Here is a 21,185-nt window from a genome sequence, read left to right as displayed (position 1 = left end):
GGGGGCCCCCTGGGCAGACCGTAGAGACTCACTCTGACCGCGGCAAACATCATCAGCATCAGGGACTCAATCAGTCATGAACGATAGGACGCCTCCTACTCTCCTACGCAGTGCGATAGCACAGAACGCTGCCGGTAGCCCTCTTTGCTTCACGTGGTGAGGGCTGCACACGCATCCCCATTGCACACACGGCAAAGCACAGGACTGGCAGTAGGCTACACAAGGCCCGCATATCTATTGACTAAACTGTGACATGCGTGATCAATATAAATGAATGAAGATAATGAATGGTTGTAGAGTTGGAGAGGAGTTGGTTGTTCAATGCTGAAGTATGCACCTGTATGTATACAAATGTATACAATTGTACATAATGGAATATTCTCCACTGTTTGGTTGTCTAGCCACTCAAGAGCACTTTAAACCATAGCCTATCCATATCCTAAGACACATGTTTGATTGCATTTCAAGTGTTTATTTTAAGTTAGTAAATACTAACTGTATGTCCAAATTATTTTATTTTTGTAAAAAAAATGTCTGTCTTGATTTCACAGGAATCACATTCAAATAAGTCATCCATCTTCATACACAGAACCCCAGTGTACAATATTTAACAATCTAATGTATGTTTACCATATCTCCTCTTGTTTGTCTTTCTATTTGCTTTGTTAATGTATTTAATAAAGATGTAAGACCATTTCTTGTTATTCTGACATCATTTATATCCACATTGTGCTACTGTTGATGCTACTGAATAGCCTATATTGCATTACAGACCAGGTAAAAATGGATAAACAGAGTCAATGTTGTTTTGCATTCAGCTGTATTTTGTTACAAGTGAGTAAGTGGGTAGTTAAAACACTACCCCGATGCAATCCATCATCACTTCTTCAGAAGCAATAAAACAAATAAAAGGATACCATTTGAGTGCTCAAAATGTAACGAAAATCTGGCAGTAGTAGGTACATTTATCAACAAGGCACCAAAGGTTTTTTTAACTGTAAGGTGTGTTTTATCCCTGGATTCTGAGGTTGCCTGAACAAGTGAGCGAGTTAGATTTGATAAATGATTCTGAAAACCATTCAACCTTAGCACAACATAAAAGAGATAGTTCTCACATACATTTTTTTTTCAATCCTTCAATCCTACAGGCATTACATTGATTGTGAACATAAGGTCAGGGTTTATGATTTTCTTTTCTGTTTCACAGATGATTGACAAAGAGACACCCCCCTCAGTTACTGAGAAAAAAGAGTGAAGTTATTTGGGGATTCTATTTTTTTTTTCTTTTATAAAATAAAATAGAACAAAATAAAAGTCCTCACAACAGTGAGAGTGGCATTCAAGACATGGCTGATAAAAAAAGACACACAAGCATATAGAGTCAAGAGTTTACAGAGGAGAGGCAGGAGCAGGCACAGCCCATCAGTGGTGATGGCGGCAGGGGGGAGGTGGACAGGAGGAGGAGGGTGGTGGTATCTCGCTCTCCAGCTAGACGGTCCCGTCCTATGGGGCACGTTATCCCCACGAGCCCAATCCACCCCCCAGCCCGGTGGCTGTCTCCCGACACACACGCCTCTTTCAGTGGATGTGCGCGTTGAGGTCATACTTCTCACAGAACTTGTCCGTGAAGGGAATGCAGGTGAGCAGCTCGCACCACTCGCACTTGATGGGGTGGACGTAGAAGAGCACCGCAAGGCCGGCGAACAGGCCCACGAACACCACCAGGAAGACAATGATCTGGCAGCGCTTGCGGTACATGTCCATGCGGCCGAAACTGATGTACGGGAGGAAGGCGAAGGAGAGGAAGAAGCCCGAGACGAAGCCGGCCAGGTGGGCGAAGTTGTCGATCCACGGCAGCAGGCCGAAGGCGAAGAGGAAGAGCACCACGCACAGGAGCTTGGTGAAGGCGCGCCACGGCTGCTCCAGGATCTGCCAGCTCTGGAAGAGCTCCACGAACAGGCAGGCCAGGATGCCGAACTGAGAGCCCGCCGGCCCCACCTAACACACACACAAACAGATACACACACACATTGTAAAAAACAGTACAAAAAACAGTAGTCGTACCCAAGCGCACTCCATTACGGCCTCTCTCTCTCTCTCTCTCTCTCACACACACACACATACACACACACACCTTAGGAAATGGCAACACAAATAACTTGTGCGCTCAAATGCAACTGTCTGTCATGTCAACACATTTTGTGAGATTAAACCTCTAGTTTATGTGATGAACCCTTTATCCAAAATTCAGCTGCCACCCTGACAGAGTACTCAACCCATCTATGTCTATGGTCAACCTATCTATGTCTATGGTCAACCTATCTATGTCTATGGTCTGTCTAGGAGTCATGTGGGCGGACCTCAGCTCTGTAGGGAAGGAAGATGGCGCTGGCCAGGTTGCCTGTGATGCCGCTGACGATGTAAATGATTGATATGCGCAGCCAACCCGCCAGCTTCTCCAGGTCCCTCAGGATGGTCATCTGGAAGCACACTGACACCAGACAGTGTAGTATCCTGCATGCAGACAGTGAGACAAACACGAGCGACATTAGAACATCTACTGGCAATGCAGACGTGTGTGTGTGTGTATGTGTGTGTGTGTGTGTGTGTGTGTGTGTGTGTGTGTGTGTATGTGTGTGTGTGTGTGTGTGTGTGTCTGTGTGTGTTTTCCAAATACCCCAGATATTCCCATCATAGATGCAAATAGTGAGAATGTGACTTGTTTTACCTCCAAGCTGTTGAAATGTCAGCCACTTGCTGACAATATCACAAACCTGGGGTTTCAATGCAATCTTATTGATCTTGTGTTCGATCTTGTGTCTTGGGCATGTGCACAAACTTGTTTTACAACTATGTGGACGCAAGCCAATTGCAAAAAGACTAGCAAAATACTTTTCCACTTGCATAGGTAGTGTATCTGGAGACGACGATGCCATGTTTACCCAGTTAATAACCAGTGCAGAAAGAATTAAAATAGCACAATGCATTCTGTGTTTGATCAGACCTGTCTAAAATACAACACAACATAATTCTATCAATGTTTGGATCTGTAAATTCTTCCCCTGTGTTAAGATCCAAATAAAAGCATTAAAATGTATGTATGTGTGTGTGTGTGTGTGTGTGTGTGTGTGTGTGTGTGTGTGTGCAGGCGTGCCTGCAGGTGTACTTCCGTACGCACTGTGCGTACCATCAGGCTCGACAACGAGAAAAAATTTCCCTTGTCTGTGTGTAATGCATTCACACCAAATTGGCCCACCATACCTTCCCAACTATGCACAGTATCCCATTAGCTGCCATCAGGCTATTTACAATTTTCTATTACGTAACTTAGTGAACACTTATAAAAATTAACGCGCACACATTTTGTTTGAGCAGGAGACACAATACGCATGCAGGCACGTAGGCTACTTGTTGTTTTCTTTTACTCGGCTATCTATCTATATATGGTTATCAGCACACAATGTTGAGCTAATTCACTAATTCAATACTCATGATGGATATCACAAGTTTAAACAACAGAAATTATTGAGGCAGCAAAGCTAGAGGAGTTATTCCAGATGGGCAAGAAGAAGGTAGGCAATTGGTGTGCTTGTCAGAACGTTAGACTGCATTACAGCTGTTTAAAGCCAGACGTCAAGAACAAAACAAGGTAACTTTAGCCTGTATAGGGCTGTATCAAGTTGTCCAAATGAATAGGTCATAGTAGACGTTGTTGTTGTATTATTGCATGTGGATGTTGTTATGCTATGTAGGCTATTTTTTTGCTGACCAATGCACGGGGCTAAAACCGGGAAACGGACAAATATTGTCCACGCGTATTTTTTTTATTTTTTTTTTGCGTGGGGGGGTGCGGTGGGTCGGGTGTGCGTACCATAGCATTAATTCCTGCAGGCGCCCCTGTGTGTGTGTATGTGTGTGTGTGTGTGTGTGTGTGTGCGTGTGTGTGCACGCACATAGACAAAGAGGGGCTGCAAACATTTCATGATTAATTGATTAACTGTCATCGATTAATAGCAGCTTCTTACACCATATTATTAGCAGAATATTTTCTGCTTTACTAATTCCTCTATGACAGTAAACTAAAAACCTTTGTCATGTGGACAAAACAAGGCATTTGAGGACATAATCTTTGGCTTTGGTAAACGCAGATCCACATTTTTTTTACATTTTATCCTTTAAACAACTAATCCATAAATTAAGAAAATAATCATCAAATTTCTCAACTATGATAATAACACTGACAAACGTAATTATTTAGTCTTTGTCTTCTCTTCTTGACTATAATAATAACTTTGAGGAACATATTTCGTTTTCGTCTCATCTTCTCAACTATGATAATAATTATGACGAATATATTTCATCTTTGTCTTGTCTTCTCAACTATGGTAATAACTTTGATGAACATATTTCGTTTTCGTTTCTTCTTCTCGACCATGATAATAACTTTGACAAACATATTTAGTCTTCGTCTTGTCTTGTCGACTAATAATAACTTTGACGAACATATTTCGTTTTCGTCTCTTCTTCTCGACTATGATAATAACTATGATAAATATATTTCGTCTCCATCTTGTCTTCTCAACTATGATAATAACTTTGATGAACATATTGAGTCTTTGTCTCATCTTCTCAACTATAATGATAATATTGATGAACATATTTTGTTTCCGTCTCTACTTCTCGACTATAATAATAACTTTAACAAACATATTTTGTCTTTGTCTCTTCTTCTTGACTATTATAATAACTTTGATAAATATATTTTGTCCTCGTTTTGTCTTATCAACTATAATAATAACTTTAACAAACATATTTAGTTTTTGTCTCGTCTACTCCACTATGACAATATCTTTGACGAACATATTTCGTTTTTGCTCGTCTGCTCAACTATGATAATAACTATAACAAACATAATTTGTCTTTGTCTTGTCTAATGAAATAAACACTAGTGTGTGTGATCTCTTGTTAGTGTGTGTGTTTTCGGCACGTGCCTCACAGCTTAAGTGAGTCAAACTGCTGAGCTCTGGTGTGAGAGAAGGCACTTTGCTGTGATTACTCCCCTGGGGCACATGTCCACAAGCAAATCTCCGTACCGCATTACTGTCAGATGGGCCTTAATACAGCACCTCGGCAAAGAGCATTATGCACTGCTTAAATTAACAAATATGTCAAAACGAACACCACTGCAGCGCTAGCGTCATCCTGGCTAAAGAAAGCTGTTGTGTTCCATCTAGTGGACATGTGTATAGCAGAGGTGCTACACATGCAACTTCTGACGGTGATCATTCGCATTTGCTTACCTGAATGAGAGTGAAAGCAACGTTTCACCTTCCCTGGCAAAAATAAGGGTTGATATTTTTGATTATCTGTCTCCAACAATTATGGCAATCTCTAGCTGCATGAGGTCATTTGGACAGTACACAGACTTATTGTGCAACAATCAAGAGAACTGATAATTGCATACTTTTTGTTATAAATCCTTTTCATCAATAATAACAACTTAATCCACTTGAGAACTTAAGAAGCTACCCTTCAAAACGTGGGTATCACCAGATAACATGTTCCTCAATAACACACACCCCCAGACATTGTCATGCAGACACACCAGAGTGTGTGTGCATGACAAGGCTACACTGAACCAGCACCCTCTCTGTTTCCACACCAGAGTGTGTGTGCCTGCCTGTGACGAGACTAACAGATGCCATTGATCTCCGAGCACCATTCCTAGCCCTCTGACTGACATGAGTCTCCATGGAGACAGGCGACCACTCACCCGGCATGCAGGAAGAGCGAGAGCCACAGCCGGTAGAACTGGTCGGGGATCTCAGGGTTGAGGAACGGCAGCAGTCCGCAGACGTCATCCATGCAGTGCACCTGACCACACAACAGACACACAAATTCAAGATAACTGCCTTCTTTTCTCATCGAGACCTACATTGACAATTAGTTACATTCCCAGAGTCCCTTGCTGTGTCAAATAAAAAGTTATTCACAAAAAAAACAGATGGCATTACAGTAATTTCCATATGTGCGCCATGCATGTATGCTTCACCGACATCTCAGAGTCCATATTACTCTGTATGTAAACAGTCCTATTGACTGGCAAGGGTGCCAAGAGGTGAAGGGGTCTTAAAGGTGCGTCACTCTCCTGAGTCACTCCTCAATCCCCTGCCCAAGCAGGCAGGAGCCAAGATCTTAACATCAAGCCTATACTATGCCCCCGTCGGATCAACTGCCCCACAGCGGGGATTATGTGCCCTCTCAGATAATTTAGGATTGTGTGCCCTCTTAGACAAAGAAGGGTTTTGCCAACTCAGATGGGATTAGGAAAAAAACACCTTCATGCTGATTACGAGCTGTTTAATCTACTGCACACAAACACCGGTTTCTCCTCCACTCTAAAATCAAAAGCCTCATTAACCTAGTTGGGGGCGAGATGTTTAAAGCTCTGATCTGAGACTTGATCTGAGACCTATTTTGGCGATCTAAAATGTATGGTCACTGGCGAACATTTAGGGGATTGTCCAGTCCACATTCAGGGTGGTTTTGTTATCAAACGTTGGGTGCTTGGCACAAAAAGGCGGTTCTTCTGTTTCTTAATCAGTCATGGGTGTGTTTTGTGTGTAACATCCTTTAAACCAATGAAAATGACATCTGTCATTCCCTTTAACATCAAGCAGCGCAACTTCAAACAGCGCATCGGTATTTTGATAGTCAGCGGCGCATTTAAAGGAATCTGCTTGCACGCGAGACCATATTGAACAAGTATTTCACTAAGGCCATGTTTTTCTTACTGTTTTCACACCTTTAACGACTCCGGTAAAAAAAGTTGCGTCCACACGAAGAAGTGAAATTGACAGAAAGCGCTGTAGTGCATATGCCAGGCAAGTAGATGTCGTCGTGGCGGTGTAGATGCTTCAGGATTTACTATTTTATAGAATATAGAATTCACTATTTTATACAGTCTATGCATTCTCTGAATTAGTTGCGTGAGTAAAGCATTCCTGAGCACAATTCCTGTAAAACTAATAAACTTCATTTGTATGGTTTGTGAAGGGTGCAGTCCAGTCCTTTATTTGGTGAACGCAGGTGCAAATAATCTCCTTTACTTTCTTTGATTATATAGTCCGCGATTCACATTAGTTGTTGGCTATCACAGCAAGTGCATAGGCTACTAAATGCTAGTAGGCCTACCCAAGTTCTAGGCTATTCGGTCGCCACATTTATAATATTGCTATACCATTTACCTTCGTTACTAAGTAACAGTCGATACTTTTTGCCTGCATCAAATCGCGCATTCACATTTAGTGCTCATCTAACTGTAGGCTTAACATGATTTCTAAGCGACTTGTAGGCTTCACTAGACTATAAATGCATTTATTTATGTTGTAAGACATGTAAAAGAAATGAATGACACCGGCACTACGCACAAATTCATTTAAGCTTAAACTGCACTTCCCTTATAACTTCTGACTAGTTCTCTCGTGTCAGTCACTGACAGTAGCTAGAATGCATTGAGAAAACACATAGGAAAAACACTGTTCATCAAGTCATGATAAGCTATCGGCGCTGCGCAGCACCAGTTGTGATGTTTAGCCTACTGAGTGCAATCGTAAGTAATGTCATGTATGAAAACTAGTATTGCTAGGCAATACTATAATGAGTGTCAAGTCGAGGGCAGCTGAGGTGTGGTGATGACATCATCAATACACAAAGTATGCGGCTTCGCCGTCCAAACGAAGACGCAAGGGCGGCGTTTTCAAATTCTTTCACCCTGGGACCAGGTTTGAAAAAAGTGCATCTTCAGGCAGTGCGTTCGTTTCGTTGCGTACAGGATTCGTTTAGACGATCGGCCAAAATGATGCAAAACGCCAAAACCACCAAAAACACCAAAAACCGTTTCCGTGTGGATTGCCCCTAAACTATGCTTTACTAAAACCTAGCAGAGTATAGCCTACACGCATATGCACTCGTCTATTATTCGAACTCATAGGCAAAGTGAAACTTCACTGTGGTGTCATAGTCAACGACAAAACACTTATACACAGTTAATTACTTTCACTATTGACTGACAATGGGTTACCATCAAAAACATAGCCTGAAAAAAGCAACACTTTCCCTAAATAATGTTCAAATGACTGAATATAAAGTGTATCTTCAGCTGTGCTTCATATGCGCCTTTCGCTATAGACCAGGTTTTTCTTGGTCAGTGGCGTATAGCTTTTTAGATGGTGTAAGATAGCGATTTTTAGATGCGACAGACCACACCATAGGTTGTTACAGTAATTGGCACACCCCTTGGTGCATTGTTTAATAAAAGAGAAGCACATGGCGAAAAATTCGAGCGTAAGATAGGAATAAACTTTGCGTCGTGATAAGAATACGCTATGCGTTGCGTTTCTGATCGTCAAAATAGGGCCCCTTGAGACGTTTGCTCAGTGAATGAGGAATAAGTGATGCAGCAGGACTTGAGCATGCAGGCTCTGAGAGCTGTAAACGCTTCTCAGTGAACGTGTAACTCTGTGCATTACTCCATACCAATATGGATTCAATATTTTAGTATTTTCAATATTTTTAAATGTGCAATATTTTATTAAGCGTTTCCTAACTGAACAGACCAGGGCTTGGGAGAGGGGTTGGTGGAGCTTACTTGAGAGCAGAGGGTGGCCTCCTCGTGGAAGAAGCCGTTCATAAAGTCACAGTACTCTCGGGAAGTGATTTCACACCTACAACAGGGGCAGAGGCACAAGCATCAGCAGCGTGTGTGTGTGTGTGTGTGTGTGTGTGTGTGTGTGTGTGTGTGTGTGTGTGTGTGTGTGTGTGTGTGTGTGTGTGTGCGCGCGACAATTCCTCACTCACCTCCCTTTAGTGCCGATACAGCAGGGCCGTCCGGTAATGGTGCAGTCGATGTGAGGCAGATTGGTGTGGTTACCCGTGTTGTACCTGGTGCAGATCTACACACACACACACACACACACACACACACACACACACACACACACACACACACAGATGTGAGGGAGTGGGTGAGAGAGTGACACACTTGCAGTCATACGCATGTGATATTAGTAACATTCATCATACTCACGGGCCACTTGGTGATATCATCAGGCCAGTCGTGTGGCGCTACAGAGGCTGGCTCCATACATATCCTGTGTTTTCAAAACACAATATAACTCACTATATACTGCAAATCACAAAAGCATTTACAGACACAAGGGCATCAGCTATAAACAGACAGGAGAAGAGACATGTAACTATAGTGGCGAGGCGTAGGGAACATTTCCGAGGAAGCCAAGTGATGAAAAAACTGATATTTATTTATTTGGCACAACAACATACCTAACCTAATTACTAAGCCTAATTTTGTGCAATGTATAGCAGCACAACAACATTCTTAAACTACAGGTCATGTAAACTGGATGAGGGATACTTGACGGCAACACACGTGCACGCTCTCTCTCTCTCCCTCCCTCTCGCCTACTGGAGGACGTCCACACAACTGCATACTCAGCAATCACTACATTAGGCCTATGCTTAGGCTACGGGCCTTATAAGAATGTGACACGCAATGTCACGGCAATGTAGGTTAATAACACAGCCCGGACTACTGGCACTCGTAGGCTAACAGCAACACACAGGCTCTCTCTCCCTCGAAACTCCTAAAAACTTCTACCCTCTCAATACAGACTTCTTAATAGGACTAGTTGTTAAATATCCCTAATAATATTTAACAACTAGTCGTCTAGTTTTGCACTGGTCTGCCATCAGATTTAATTTGAAGTCGTTGTTGAAGAGGTAGTTTACTAACATTATTTTGTACTAACAATTCCAAATCTCTACCGTCCATGATACCACTTGCAACGTGATCTGAATTCAACAAAACTCAAACTTGCACCTAACTAAACGACTGATAGACAGGAAGGGATAGACGAGGAGGATGGCTTCCCTTTCTAAGGTGCTGACGAATCACAGCTTGACTGTGACCGTGACTATACCTAATTTGATTGGTTGATCATCTTTTTATTTACCCGTTGCTTTAGTGATAACGATTCCAACTCGGGCTGGGTGCCACCTGGAGACGATGGGAGTGTAATACTGTGTTTCACCACATTCACCACATACAATTTATGGGGGCGCTGTTTGACTCATTGCAAAATACTAAATGAAAACGGGAGATGACAGCACAGCAGGAATGAGCAAACGAGTAAATAAAATGTTGTATTTACAATAACAGCGATTGTTGGACGAGATAGGTGAAGCCAGGCACCACTGTATGTAAAACACCACTGTATGGTGATACTGGTAATACTATAGAATATGGGGCCACTACTGATTGACATGTTCTGCTTGTGGGATATGCTGTGTCAGGTAAACCAATGTCTCTCCATGCTGGTCAGCAATGAACTGGAGTGGCAGTACTGCCCACACATGCACACCACACACACACACACCCATCCACGCACACACACACACACACACACACACACACACACACACACACACACACACACACACACACACACACACACACACACACACACACACACCTGGGATCCTGGTGGCAGACAGAGCCATACTGCCGATCCTGCCCTTCCAGTTGCGGGGTGCTCGGATGCCTGGGCCACTTCACCCACACAGCCAATGTGCTCTGAGAGAGAGAGAGAGAGAGAGAGAGAGAGAAAAGTTGAGATGTGGAGAGAGAGAGAAAAAGAAAAGCCAGCAAACAGTGTGTTTGTGTGTGTGTGTGTGTGTGTGTGTGGGCGTGACTCACTGAACACTCTTCCTCGGAGGTCTGCACACAGCCCGATCGGTCGTTTCTCACACAGCAAGCTGAGTTCCGCTCGATGGCGCGCTTCGCCTCGATCAAGTCATGCACCTCTTGGTCCCGTCGCATGCAGGGCGAGAACTTGGCTCCCAGGTGTATCAGCGCCTCCTAGGGGCAAAACAGGTGAACACACAATGAGAATAGAAACAAATTCACTCCTACTGCTGATCAAGTATGCAGTTCCAACTGCACTTCATAGTGAAGGACAACTCTGCTAGACTAGATGATGATGAAGAACGTGCAGTAAGCAGTGTGAGAAATCTGAAAATTAGGTACTTACTGAACTTGGTCCAATCCAAAAGTTTTCCTGTTGCACAAACTTGACATTTTCATAAACCCCTTTATTTCGTAAAACCTGGAAAAAAAACACAGGTCACAAACAGAGCACCACTCAAAAGTACCCAGTGAAATAAAACTCTGCATAGACTGAGCTCACAGACAGTGCTATTCCATCAGTAAGGAGTGAGGACTCACAGAATCGACAGTCTCGTGTTGGGAGAAGCCAACTGGAGCGATGCCGTATATGCACACAGCCAGGATAGTGATGAGCAGGTGCACAAACGTGATCCAGTACGTAAAGAAAGGCCTGGCGAGGAACACCAAACACATCAGAACATATATAACAACATATATAAAAATATATACATATATACTGATGTAGAACAGGGCTGAAAGATTTATCGAAATCAAATCAAAATCGCAATTTGAATGCAATTGCCAAATCGCAAAGGCTGCAATTAATTTTACAGTTAGTGACTGAGCCAATGGTCAATAATGTCACTTGTTTTTTTTTTTTTATTCATGTCGTCCTTGAGTGACAGATAGTCATCGGCATGATAGCTCATTAGATGTGGCCTTATAGCTATATTTGGAAGTAATTCATATTTTCATTTTCATCCATTGATTAGTAGATACAGCAGTTCATATTTCGAGGTTTTTTTTAATTGCTAATGCTTCATCACATGTTTTACAGTAAATGTTATAATATAGCAAGGTTGTAGTCATAGTCAAAGTCATAATTGGGGGGTCTTAATGTACAAATTTATGAACAGATGGAGTGATAGGCCTATGTTTATGTATGTTTTCTTTTTAAAAGTAGCAGTGTTTCCCATACATTGACATTTTTGTGGTGGCCCACCACAATATCAACATTGACCACCACACAATAATTTTCAATGTTGTACTAATTTACACAGTATAGGATGAAATCCTTTCATTTCATCTCTCTCTCTTTCTAATTAAGTTATGTGCAAGCATATAAGAAGCAGTATCCCTACACTATGTTAGAATACTGTTGGGTTATCGAGGTTAGCACACTATAACATTACAGCTACTTGTCAATATCGACTTCTTGTGCAAGGCAAGTATAACTATGGGGTATTCATTTTATTGACTCCGACACAGAATGTTTGCTCAACACCCCCCCCCCCCCCCACCGCCCCCTTCACCTACCACCACAAATACAATTCAATTCTGTGGGAAACACTGAGTAATGTCGAATAGTATAACCCTGTTCTTCTGTGCTATTTTATCTAATGACATGAACAAATTACAACCATAACTATAACAATATACAAAAATCGAAAGTGCAGGCACAGGAACAGGTGCGCCCAATTCCAAAAACAAATCCCTCTTTGGGTGCGAGTTAGAAAAAGACTAACAAACATACACAACTGTGCCTACTAAAAAAAACTGTTTACATGTCACACATCCCATGTGAGGGTGTGTATTGTTGACATCTCATCAGAAAGCTATAAACTCCTTCCATAGCTATAAACTTCCAACTAAGTGTGTTTCCCAACAGACACACCTTGTATTGTAATTTGCCACCTCTGGTCTGGTCTGGTAATGCCAACAGTTCTAATGAATTCATGGCAGTGGAGGTGGGGAAGGTGCATGTCTATACCACATGTGCTGTCATTCATGATGCAGTGGCAGTGTTGCAAAAACTTACTAAGCTTCAAGCCCCATATCAGTAAAGTTACCCAGACAGCTTATTTCCACCTGAAAAAACATTGCCAAAGTGTGGCCTTTTTTAACACAACAAGATGCAGAGAAATTAATCCATGCCTTTATCACTAATAGGTTAGACTACTGCAATGTACTTTTTACTGGTCTACCAAAAAAGCATATAAAGAAATTGGAACTCATACAGAACTCTGCTGCTAGACTTCTAACTAAGACCAAGAAGAGGAAGCACATCACTGTTTTAGCTGAGCTGCACTGTCTCCCTGTTTCCTAAATAATTTTAAGGTTCTGTTACAGTTTTTCTCAGTCGCTTTGGTGCTTTTCTCACATCACTATTAACATTTGCACAGCAGTTAGTGCATTTCTCAAAACAATTAGTGCAAACTGCAAAACCTAGTGGATAGCCTGCAAAAGTGCGTCACTTGCTCAAAATGGATAGTCCATTCCTCAAAAGCACGTATTCATGTCAATGAAACTGTCAATGTCATCAAAATGAGAAGTCTTGACACCATCGTTTATGAACAAGATAGTCAAATGGCTTTGTCATGTTTTCATTATGACAGTTCTCTCAGTGTTTTCCAATGCAAAAAAAAGGTCAGAACTCGGTGACGCTACCTGAACATGCTCAAGACAGCACTATACAGTACTTGTACAGCCATTTGAAAACTACAGTAAATTTACACATTGCTGTAGTTAGGGGAGTGAGTACAAGACACTGAATACGTACATTTTTACTGTATGCTCTTTGCAATTCTACAGCATTTTGACAGAATTTGATAACTAGTTCACCAATTTTGTATGTAATGACTCAAGCAATGAAATGAAGACTATTAGTTTTATAGGGAACGACTATTCAGTATCCATAAGTATAGTTCATTTTGACTGACATGACATAAGCAAATGATAATGTTAAAAAACAGCAGAGAATTGTATGAAAGCAACTGATACATGTCCAAAAGCATTTGCAATTTGTTCAGAGGAAGGAGAATTTGCTACTCTGATGTGCACAAATGACTAAATGTTGTGGAGGTTGAACTAATAGTTATGAGAATTTTCATTCTGATCTGAAAAAAGCACCAAAGCGACTGAGAAAAACTGTAATTACTTACAAAGCTCTAAATGGCATAGCACCTTCATATATCTCTGAGCTTTTAATATCTTATCAACCACAAGATCTTCCAATGCTAATCTTTTAAATGTGCCCAAGAAGCTGCTTTTATCTATTATTTACCGAAGGTATGGAACACCCTGCCTCTGTACATCAAACAGGCAAATTCTGTAAACATTTTTTAAAAAGACCTGAAAACATACCAGTATATGAGAGCTTTTAGTTAACAAACTTTTATCTTGTAGCCTATTTCTTCACATTTATTTTAAGCTCTATTCACAGGGTCTTCCTATTTTCACTGCATTAATTGTATTGTATGTGTTGTCTCCTTACCATCTTGTGAATTCTTATTTGTACTTAATTCTAAATCTCTGATGTTTTATTTATCGTTTTGTTTGTTTGTATTATTTTTTTTATTTATTATTATTTTTTATTTATTATTGTGTTAAATGCTCCAAATGTAAAGCACTTTGAGCTGGTATATTACAGTAATTCACCTATCTCCTTGTGAAGTTTAAGTCACGTTGCAACAACAGAGCTACAAATCAGAGATCTGACAGACGTTGAGAGCATAGAAACATTGTATCATATGCTGAACTTAGTTAGACTGCATTTGGAGTAAATGAAACAGTGCCACTGGCTCAATAGAATCTCTGGATATGCCAGCTTGGTAACGAGAGGGAGTCAGAGATATTATTGGGAGCCAGAGGTGTTAGGCTACTAGGATGGCATCTTTGGGTAGGCATTCTGATTATTATCACTGGGTGGGCAATGCCCACCCCAGTCCACCAGTATACACAGCCCTGGGGTGTGAGAGAGTCATAGGGGAATTTTTTTCAGATTATCAAATTAAATCTAGTGAGATGATTTGAAGTAAGTCTAATGTCCATCTCACAGTAATAAAACAATTAGATTGACTGTTCACCATACAAACAGACATTTGTGTGTGTGTGTGTGTATGTGTGTGTTTGCGAGAGAGAAAGAGAAAGCTGAACTGTTTTTCTCGGAGAAAATGTGGTCAAATTTAAACGCTCAGAGAACCTGCCTTGTATAAGTTTATGGTCATTTCTGATATCTTGGTTGGACAGATGATTCCGCTGAAAGGCTAATCCCTGCCCACCCATAGGTCGGGTTTGGTTAAGGTGATGTTCAGTGAACTATTATAAAGACTGAGCTTGAATTTCAACAAACCTTCTGTAAAATCTCTCTAGGCAGACTACTATCCAAATAAAGTGTTACAGGGCAGAGGTGTGTGTGGTACCTGTGGTCATCCATGTCCTCTATCTGCCTCTTGACGTAGCTGTCAATGCGCTTGCGATAGGTGCGGTTGGTAAGCTTGCCCACCATGCCCAGGCCGTACGGTCGCTTCTCGCGGGCAAAGAGCTTCTTGACGGGCAGGGCGATGCGCTGGCCCCGACGCTGACCGTTCACACTGACCACCTCCTGACGTAAGCGCACCTTAGGAGGTGGCGGCGGAGCTCCCTCTTTGGCCTTACGCCAGCCGCGCTCCAGAGGTCTGCAGCCACAAACACACAGAAAGACACTGAGCTTCATCGATGGATGGATGGATAGGCTGGCAGAAAGACAGACAGAAAGACAGGACAGATAGATAGAACGATACAATAGAACGATAGAAAGAATGATAGATAGATAGATAGATAGATAGATAGATAGATAGATAGATAGATAGAAGGAGCACATATAGAACACAGAGAAAGAAAGCAGGTGTAGCCAGTCAGGCATGATGACATCTGTCCAGCAGTAACATCACACAACGGCAGTAAAGCGAGTGACACAGAAGCCCTGTGTTTGGCTGCAAAGACTCTCCCCTGCAGGCACAGCATGCTATGGACGTGTGGCCTGTGGCTCTCACACTGTTCACGCGCCCCACCGACATGAGGCACTCACAGCATGAGATGGCTCCTCTCCAGGTCACTCTTGTTCAGCGCGCTGCCCGTCATGTCGGACTCATCCAGCTGTTTGCTCAGATCCGAGTCCTTGAGCGTGGCGTCCGACGGCGACTCGAATACCTCGTCGGCGAACGTGGACATCTCGTCGTGCATGAGCGCGTCCTGAGCCGAGACATACAAAGAGGACAGGTACTTCTGATGACCACAGACGGACAGGCGACGCCACAACATCAACAACCAAAGGAAAAAAAAAAAAACAAATACAGAGGAAAGAGACCAGAGACATCATCTCCTATTTCATGGTTAATATATTTTCAACACAAATTGTGTAGTTCTCTTTCTGGTCAAAGGCGTAGTCGGCAATTCCAATCAAGCATACTTTTTGTCAATTTCAGCAATTTGATTCCCATGGGTCTCACATGGGTTTTCTGTTATGTTCACTCAAATTGACTTTGACTTGACCATGATTCCGAGTAGGAGGTTTAGTGGCAAACCTCAGTAAGATAACCCAGAGGAAGTTATAAACTTGATAATAGATCTCCAAACTAAACAAAGCCAAAGGGTTCTATTGTAAGGTTTACCACTTCCTCTGGGTTCACTTACCCAAATCTGCCACTTAACTACCTAACTACCTTGGAATACAGCCAGGCTGTGTAAATAGGAAACAAAGTGGCCAGGACCGGGCTGTGGAACAGTTCCAGCCAATCAACACATTGCTTCAGGGGAACAGAAGGGAGGGGTCTGATTTGATTGGCTGTTGAGCTGAAATACAGTAGCAATACCAACCTAGCCAGAATCACAGACTGAACCTTTAACGACTTGAAAGAGGTTTGTTGTTTTTATTTCAATTCAACATGTTGGACTTACCCTTGCAAAGAAGGAGGTGTCCAGCTCATCGGTAAAGTCCACCACATCCTCCTCAATGAAGCTGGCTGGAGTGAAACTCCTCCTCTGGGCCCGACGTAAAGTCGTCGTCGTTGCCGTGCTCTCCCGTAGTGAACGACCCTGAGATATACGCACACACACACACACACACACACACACACACACACACGCACACACACACACACACACACACACACACACACACACACACACACACACACACACACACAAAGCTGTCACTGGGCTGTAATCTATATATGTTCATCACAACAGTAAATGCATCTATTAGTTAATGGCATGACAACCATAACAACAGTTGTTAACAAAACACTGTATAACATATGGCTTTGCATAATTTATTACACAACGTTGAAGTCAAGTCATAAGACGCTGCTCTATTCTACACTAGAGCATGTGACTCTGACTAAAGTTCTGCCTAGCGGCTGGACAGTCTCTCTGAGCCCAGCGCTGACCTCCACTAGCATAACTGATACTGTCCCCTACAGAGGGCAGAGCAGCTACTGTATGGATAGCTTTCACTGGCCCAACTCAATGCACCTCACGACTGCTATGGAAAGCTCTGGTCTGGTGTGGTTAGGGTTAGTGCTGTGGAGAGGGTTGGTGTGGTTATGGTTAGGGTTAGGGCTATGGAGAGGGGGTGGTTAAGGTTAGGGTTAGTGCTATGGAAAGGGTGTGGCGTTAGGGTTAGGGTTAGTTCTGAGGAAAGGGTGTGGTGTCTGCCAGGCCTACCTTGACCAGTGCTGCGGCAGCCCTGAAGCTCATCTTGGCCACGGACTCCCTCTTGCGTCGCCGCTGCGGGCGGCCGAAGCCCGAGCGCGAGCTGGTGAAGGAGCAAAGCGAGGCGGCGCCGGGGGTGATGGGAGTCTGTGGCACGCTGTAGCCGTCCACCTCCTCCACCATGCGGAAGGCCCGGCCACGCGCCAACGGGTCAACGATCTACAGAGTGGGCGAAACGCAGCACCCATTTATTCATTTGCATTCAGTAATTATTGCAGCTTCATGGTGTATTTCTAAACCTGTTTTCTCCTTTTGGTTGCTTGGTTATACGGTGATGAATTTACATCATTGTTTATTCATTGGTTCATTAAGCCATTCTACTTTGCCATTTAGACATTTCCATTCAATGAGATATGTGAATTTCATCAGGCTTGAGTGGTGAGTTTTAAACAACCTTTTAACAAGTTAACTACACATAATATTAAACTAAAACAATACTGATGGACCCAGTAATATCACAATGTGCTTTGTTCAGCTGGATGCGGTTGAACAGGTGTGTGTGTATATGTGTGTGTGTGTGTGTGTGTGTGTGTGTGTGTGTGTGTGTGTGTGTGTGTGTGTGTGTGTGTGTGTGTGTGTGTGTGTGACGGTGGACTCCTACCTTCTGCATGCCATGCTACTAGGCGGGTATGCAGAGTGTATGTATGTGTGTAGTGTACTGTATGTGTCTGTATGTGTCTGTATGTGTGTGTGTGTGTGTGTGTGTGTGTGTGTATGTGTGTGTGTGTGTGTGTGTGTGTGTGTGTGTGTGTGTGTGTGTGTGTGTGTAGTGTGTGTGATGTGTGTGTGTGTAGTGTGTGTGTGTGTGTGTGTGTGTATGTGTGTGTGTGTGTGTGTGTGTGTGTGTATGTGTGTGTGTGTGTGTGTGTGTGTGTGTGTGACGGCGGACTCCTACCTTCTGCATGCCATGCTGCGAGGAGGGCACGTAGAGTGGCGGCGGCGTCTCGGTGCTGGTGAGGGAGATGTTGTCCTGGCTGGGCAGCTCCATCTCGCGGATCACCGCCGGCTTGAGCTTCCCGTAGCGCATGCTGCAGTGGCGCAGGCTCTTCCGCTGCCACTTCTGCGTGGCGTCGCCATCCTTGCTCACGCCGAACCAGTCCGCCGTGCCCCTGCCACCAGCAGCGTCAACCAACACACACACACACACATACGCACCCACACACACTGGTCAGTCTGAGAGCTGGCAAGCGTACACTCGCTCACACACACATGTGCACAAACACACAGTCTGTCTGTCTACAGTACACAGTACAACCACCCTTCTCACAGCAACAGCTCTGGCAGTGGTAACTCTGCCTACCTGCTACGCCTCAGCTCAGAGAGAGAGAGAGAGACAGGGAAAGAGAGAGGGGGGGAGAGAGAGAGAGAGACAGGGAAAGAGAGAGGGGGGGGGAGAGAGAGAGAACTGAGCTGTCACTGACATCCAACTGACTGAACAAGAAAGAAGCAGAAAAGAGGAAAAGCATGGAGGAAAATGGAACTATCTTTATCATGTGAGGGAGACTTGTCCAGACATGTTTCTGTTAAAGGCTACAGTGGCGTCGGATAAAGTCCTGTTCTTAGTGCACAAAAAAAGTCCCGGACTTCCAGAAACCGGACGCCCCTCCCCTCTCCCACTTTCCGTTTGGCACAGAGCCAAAATGGCTGCTAACCAAACACCTGCTTAACTACACTTATCATTATCTCTCCACTCTCCCAGATGTAAAGCACAATTCTCATTATCTTTTTATGGTCTAGCCCTTTGGTTATGAATTACAGCACAGGGATATTTGTCACTAAATAGTTCCCATGGATACTGAGGAAAATTACTCAAACACACACACACACACACACTGTGTGTCAGAGTGACTGGGGGTTGTTTACCATCTTGACATAAGATTTAGTGCACCTCTAAGAGCTTTTGTGGTGTGGAGAGACACTGGTTACTGTGTTCCACAACACACAATCATTTTGAGGGTAAGTGTGTGTGTGTGTGTGTGTGTGTGTCAGGGCAGCGTTTGCATTGCTGACATTCCAGCTCTCCCAAGTCCTGGCACTTCACCAGAGGAACAACCGCACAGCGTCAAAGCTAACCTATAAATAGGCCACCCACACACACACATACACACATACATACTCACACACACACACACACACACACACCTGGAGATGCCCTGCACTAAATGGGGATCTAATCTCTGCTGTCTTCTTCTGTGAATCACAGGAGCTGCCACACACACACACACACACACACACATACACACACACACACACACACACACACACACACACACACACACACACACACACACACACACACACACACACACACACACACATACACACACACACTGAGAACCAGCAAACACAAAGCCTTCCTTTATTCCTTTATTTTTCTACACACCTCACAAAAGACCTATCCTAACAGCCCTTCCAAACAAAACACCCCTGATGACACCACCTTCCCACCCAATCTCTCCATTCATGGGAGGAATGTACATGTCTTGTCTAATAGGCTGGCCTATGGGCCTGTAGGCCTGATTACAGGTCAAATTCCAAGGGGATGGTGTCAGTAATTGTCGGGTGTCAGATGACTCCACTGTAGCAACTAAGTCTTCATTCTTCATTCTTACTGTTCCACACACCTCGTTCCCACGATAGAGGGAGTCAGCCATTCCAATGCTGATTGTAAAAAGTGAATGCCGTGCACTAAACTGTATTCTGTAATGTTTTTTTTTTTTATCCATCATTATTCTGCCACTTATATAACATCCATATGGTAATGAAAACAGACATGTTACCTGCACTATTTATTTGCTCGAATGTTGAAAACATGCTGAAGGGTCTAAGAGCACAACCATACATGTCATGGGAGCTCAACTGGGGAGGCGCTATAGGAAACAACTCTTCCAGCTAATCATCTCTAGAGGTCAACTAAGGTGACATGGGATGACCTAAGTGCTCAGTCACACCTTGAGTGGCCTCTAGCTGCAGGAAGTGACGTATAAGGTCCAGTAATATGCATGGGGAGGAAAAGCTGTATCAGACAGTCCTCCTTCCACCCAGATGTTTTGACTCAGACATTCTGTTACAGATTTACAGTATTGCTCTTCACAATCCTCAGACTGGAAAATTCAAACAATGTTGGTTCATAACACGACTGACATTTTACTTCCTGAGCCTAAATACCCCCCCCCCCCCCCACACACACACACCCCTAGACCAGACCATGTGAGACCCCTGACGAGCCTGGAGCGCTGGGGGTGACCAGAGGGGTCCTACTGTGGCTGCTGATGAGAGAGTAGTAGAACAGTGGTAGGGTGTCCACCTGAGAAACGGTCTGCCCGGTGTGACCCCTGACTCCCTGGAGCTTTGGCTAGAAGCCTCTCCTGAATCCTACTCACTTTCCTGTCCGCTAGCGTGACCTTGCTCCTGCTGGTGTACCTGAGGAGGGTTCGGGAGAGGGAGTGGTGCCTCCTGGAGCTGCGCGAGCTCCTCCGCGCCGCGCGGGGCCCCTTGATGGGCACCGTGTGGATCCGCTCAAAGTGCACCCTCTTACTGCTGGACACGGGTCAGCAGCGAACGCAGCAGCAGCCGCCACCGCCGCCGCCACCACGGAGGTCAGAGGACAGGAGAGGAAGAACAGAGACCAGGAGCCAGGCCCGCAGCAAGAAGGAAGGAAGAGGAAACGGAAAAAAGAAACAGACAC

At 43.7% G+C, this 21,185-nt stretch overlaps 1 protein-coding gene across 3 annotated transcripts in view; it reads right to left on the bottom strand.

Moving 5' to 3' along the window:
* Window positions 1–451: 451 nt before the first annotated feature.
* Window positions 452–21,185, bottom strand: part of rhbdf1a (rhomboid 5 homolog 1a (Drosophila)) — a 44,911-nt gene continuing 24,177 nt past the window's right edge. Inside the window, exons 4-18 of one of the 3 annotated variants that reach the window (XM_076265803.1) lie at window positions 18,393–18,606; window positions 17,450–17,656; window positions 16,682–16,819; window positions 15,813–16,009; window positions 15,166–15,420; window positions 11,303–11,414; window positions 11,109–11,183; window positions 10,775–10,936; window positions 10,551–10,651; window positions 9,089–9,152; window positions 8,860–8,954; window positions 8,651–8,726; window positions 5,774–5,874; window positions 2,361–2,514; window positions 452–1,998 (exon numbers count right to left, since the gene is read on the bottom strand). In XM_076265803.1, the coding sequence (XP_076121918.1) occupies window positions 1,579–1,998; window positions 2,361–2,514; window positions 5,774–5,874; window positions 8,651–8,726; window positions 8,860–8,954; window positions 9,089–9,152; window positions 10,551–10,651; window positions 10,775–10,936; window positions 11,109–11,183; window positions 11,303–11,414; window positions 15,166–15,420; window positions 15,813–16,009; window positions 16,682–16,819; window positions 17,450–17,656; window positions 18,393–18,606 (2,371 nt within the window). In that variant the 3' untranslated portion in view covers window positions 452–1,578. Of the gene's footprint in view, window positions 1,999–2,360; window positions 2,515–5,773; window positions 5,875–8,650; window positions 8,727–8,859; window positions 8,955–9,088; window positions 9,153–10,550; window positions 10,937–11,108; window positions 11,184–11,302; window positions 11,415–15,165; window positions 15,421–15,812; window positions 16,010–16,681; window positions 16,820–17,449; window positions 17,657–18,392; window positions 18,607–21,185 lie in introns of all 3 variants that reach the window. The other 2 variants (XM_076265804.1, XM_076265802.1) reach the window with 2 other exon arrangements.

The sequence above is a fragment of the Alosa pseudoharengus genome, unplaced genomic scaffold, assembly GCF_046254945.1.
Source record: "Alosa pseudoharengus isolate Yale_2024_CS ecotype anadromous, Long Island Sound unplaced genomic scaffold, YU_APseudo_1.1 YU_APseudo_1.1_scf_4, whole genome shotgun sequence".
In the NCBI taxonomy this organism is placed as follows: domain Eukaryota; kingdom Metazoa; phylum Chordata; class Actinopteri; order Clupeiformes; family Clupeidae; genus Alosa; species Alosa pseudoharengus.
The sequence above is the reverse complement of the archived record's forward strand: the minus strand, read 5'-3'. Positions and strand labels throughout refer to the sequence as shown.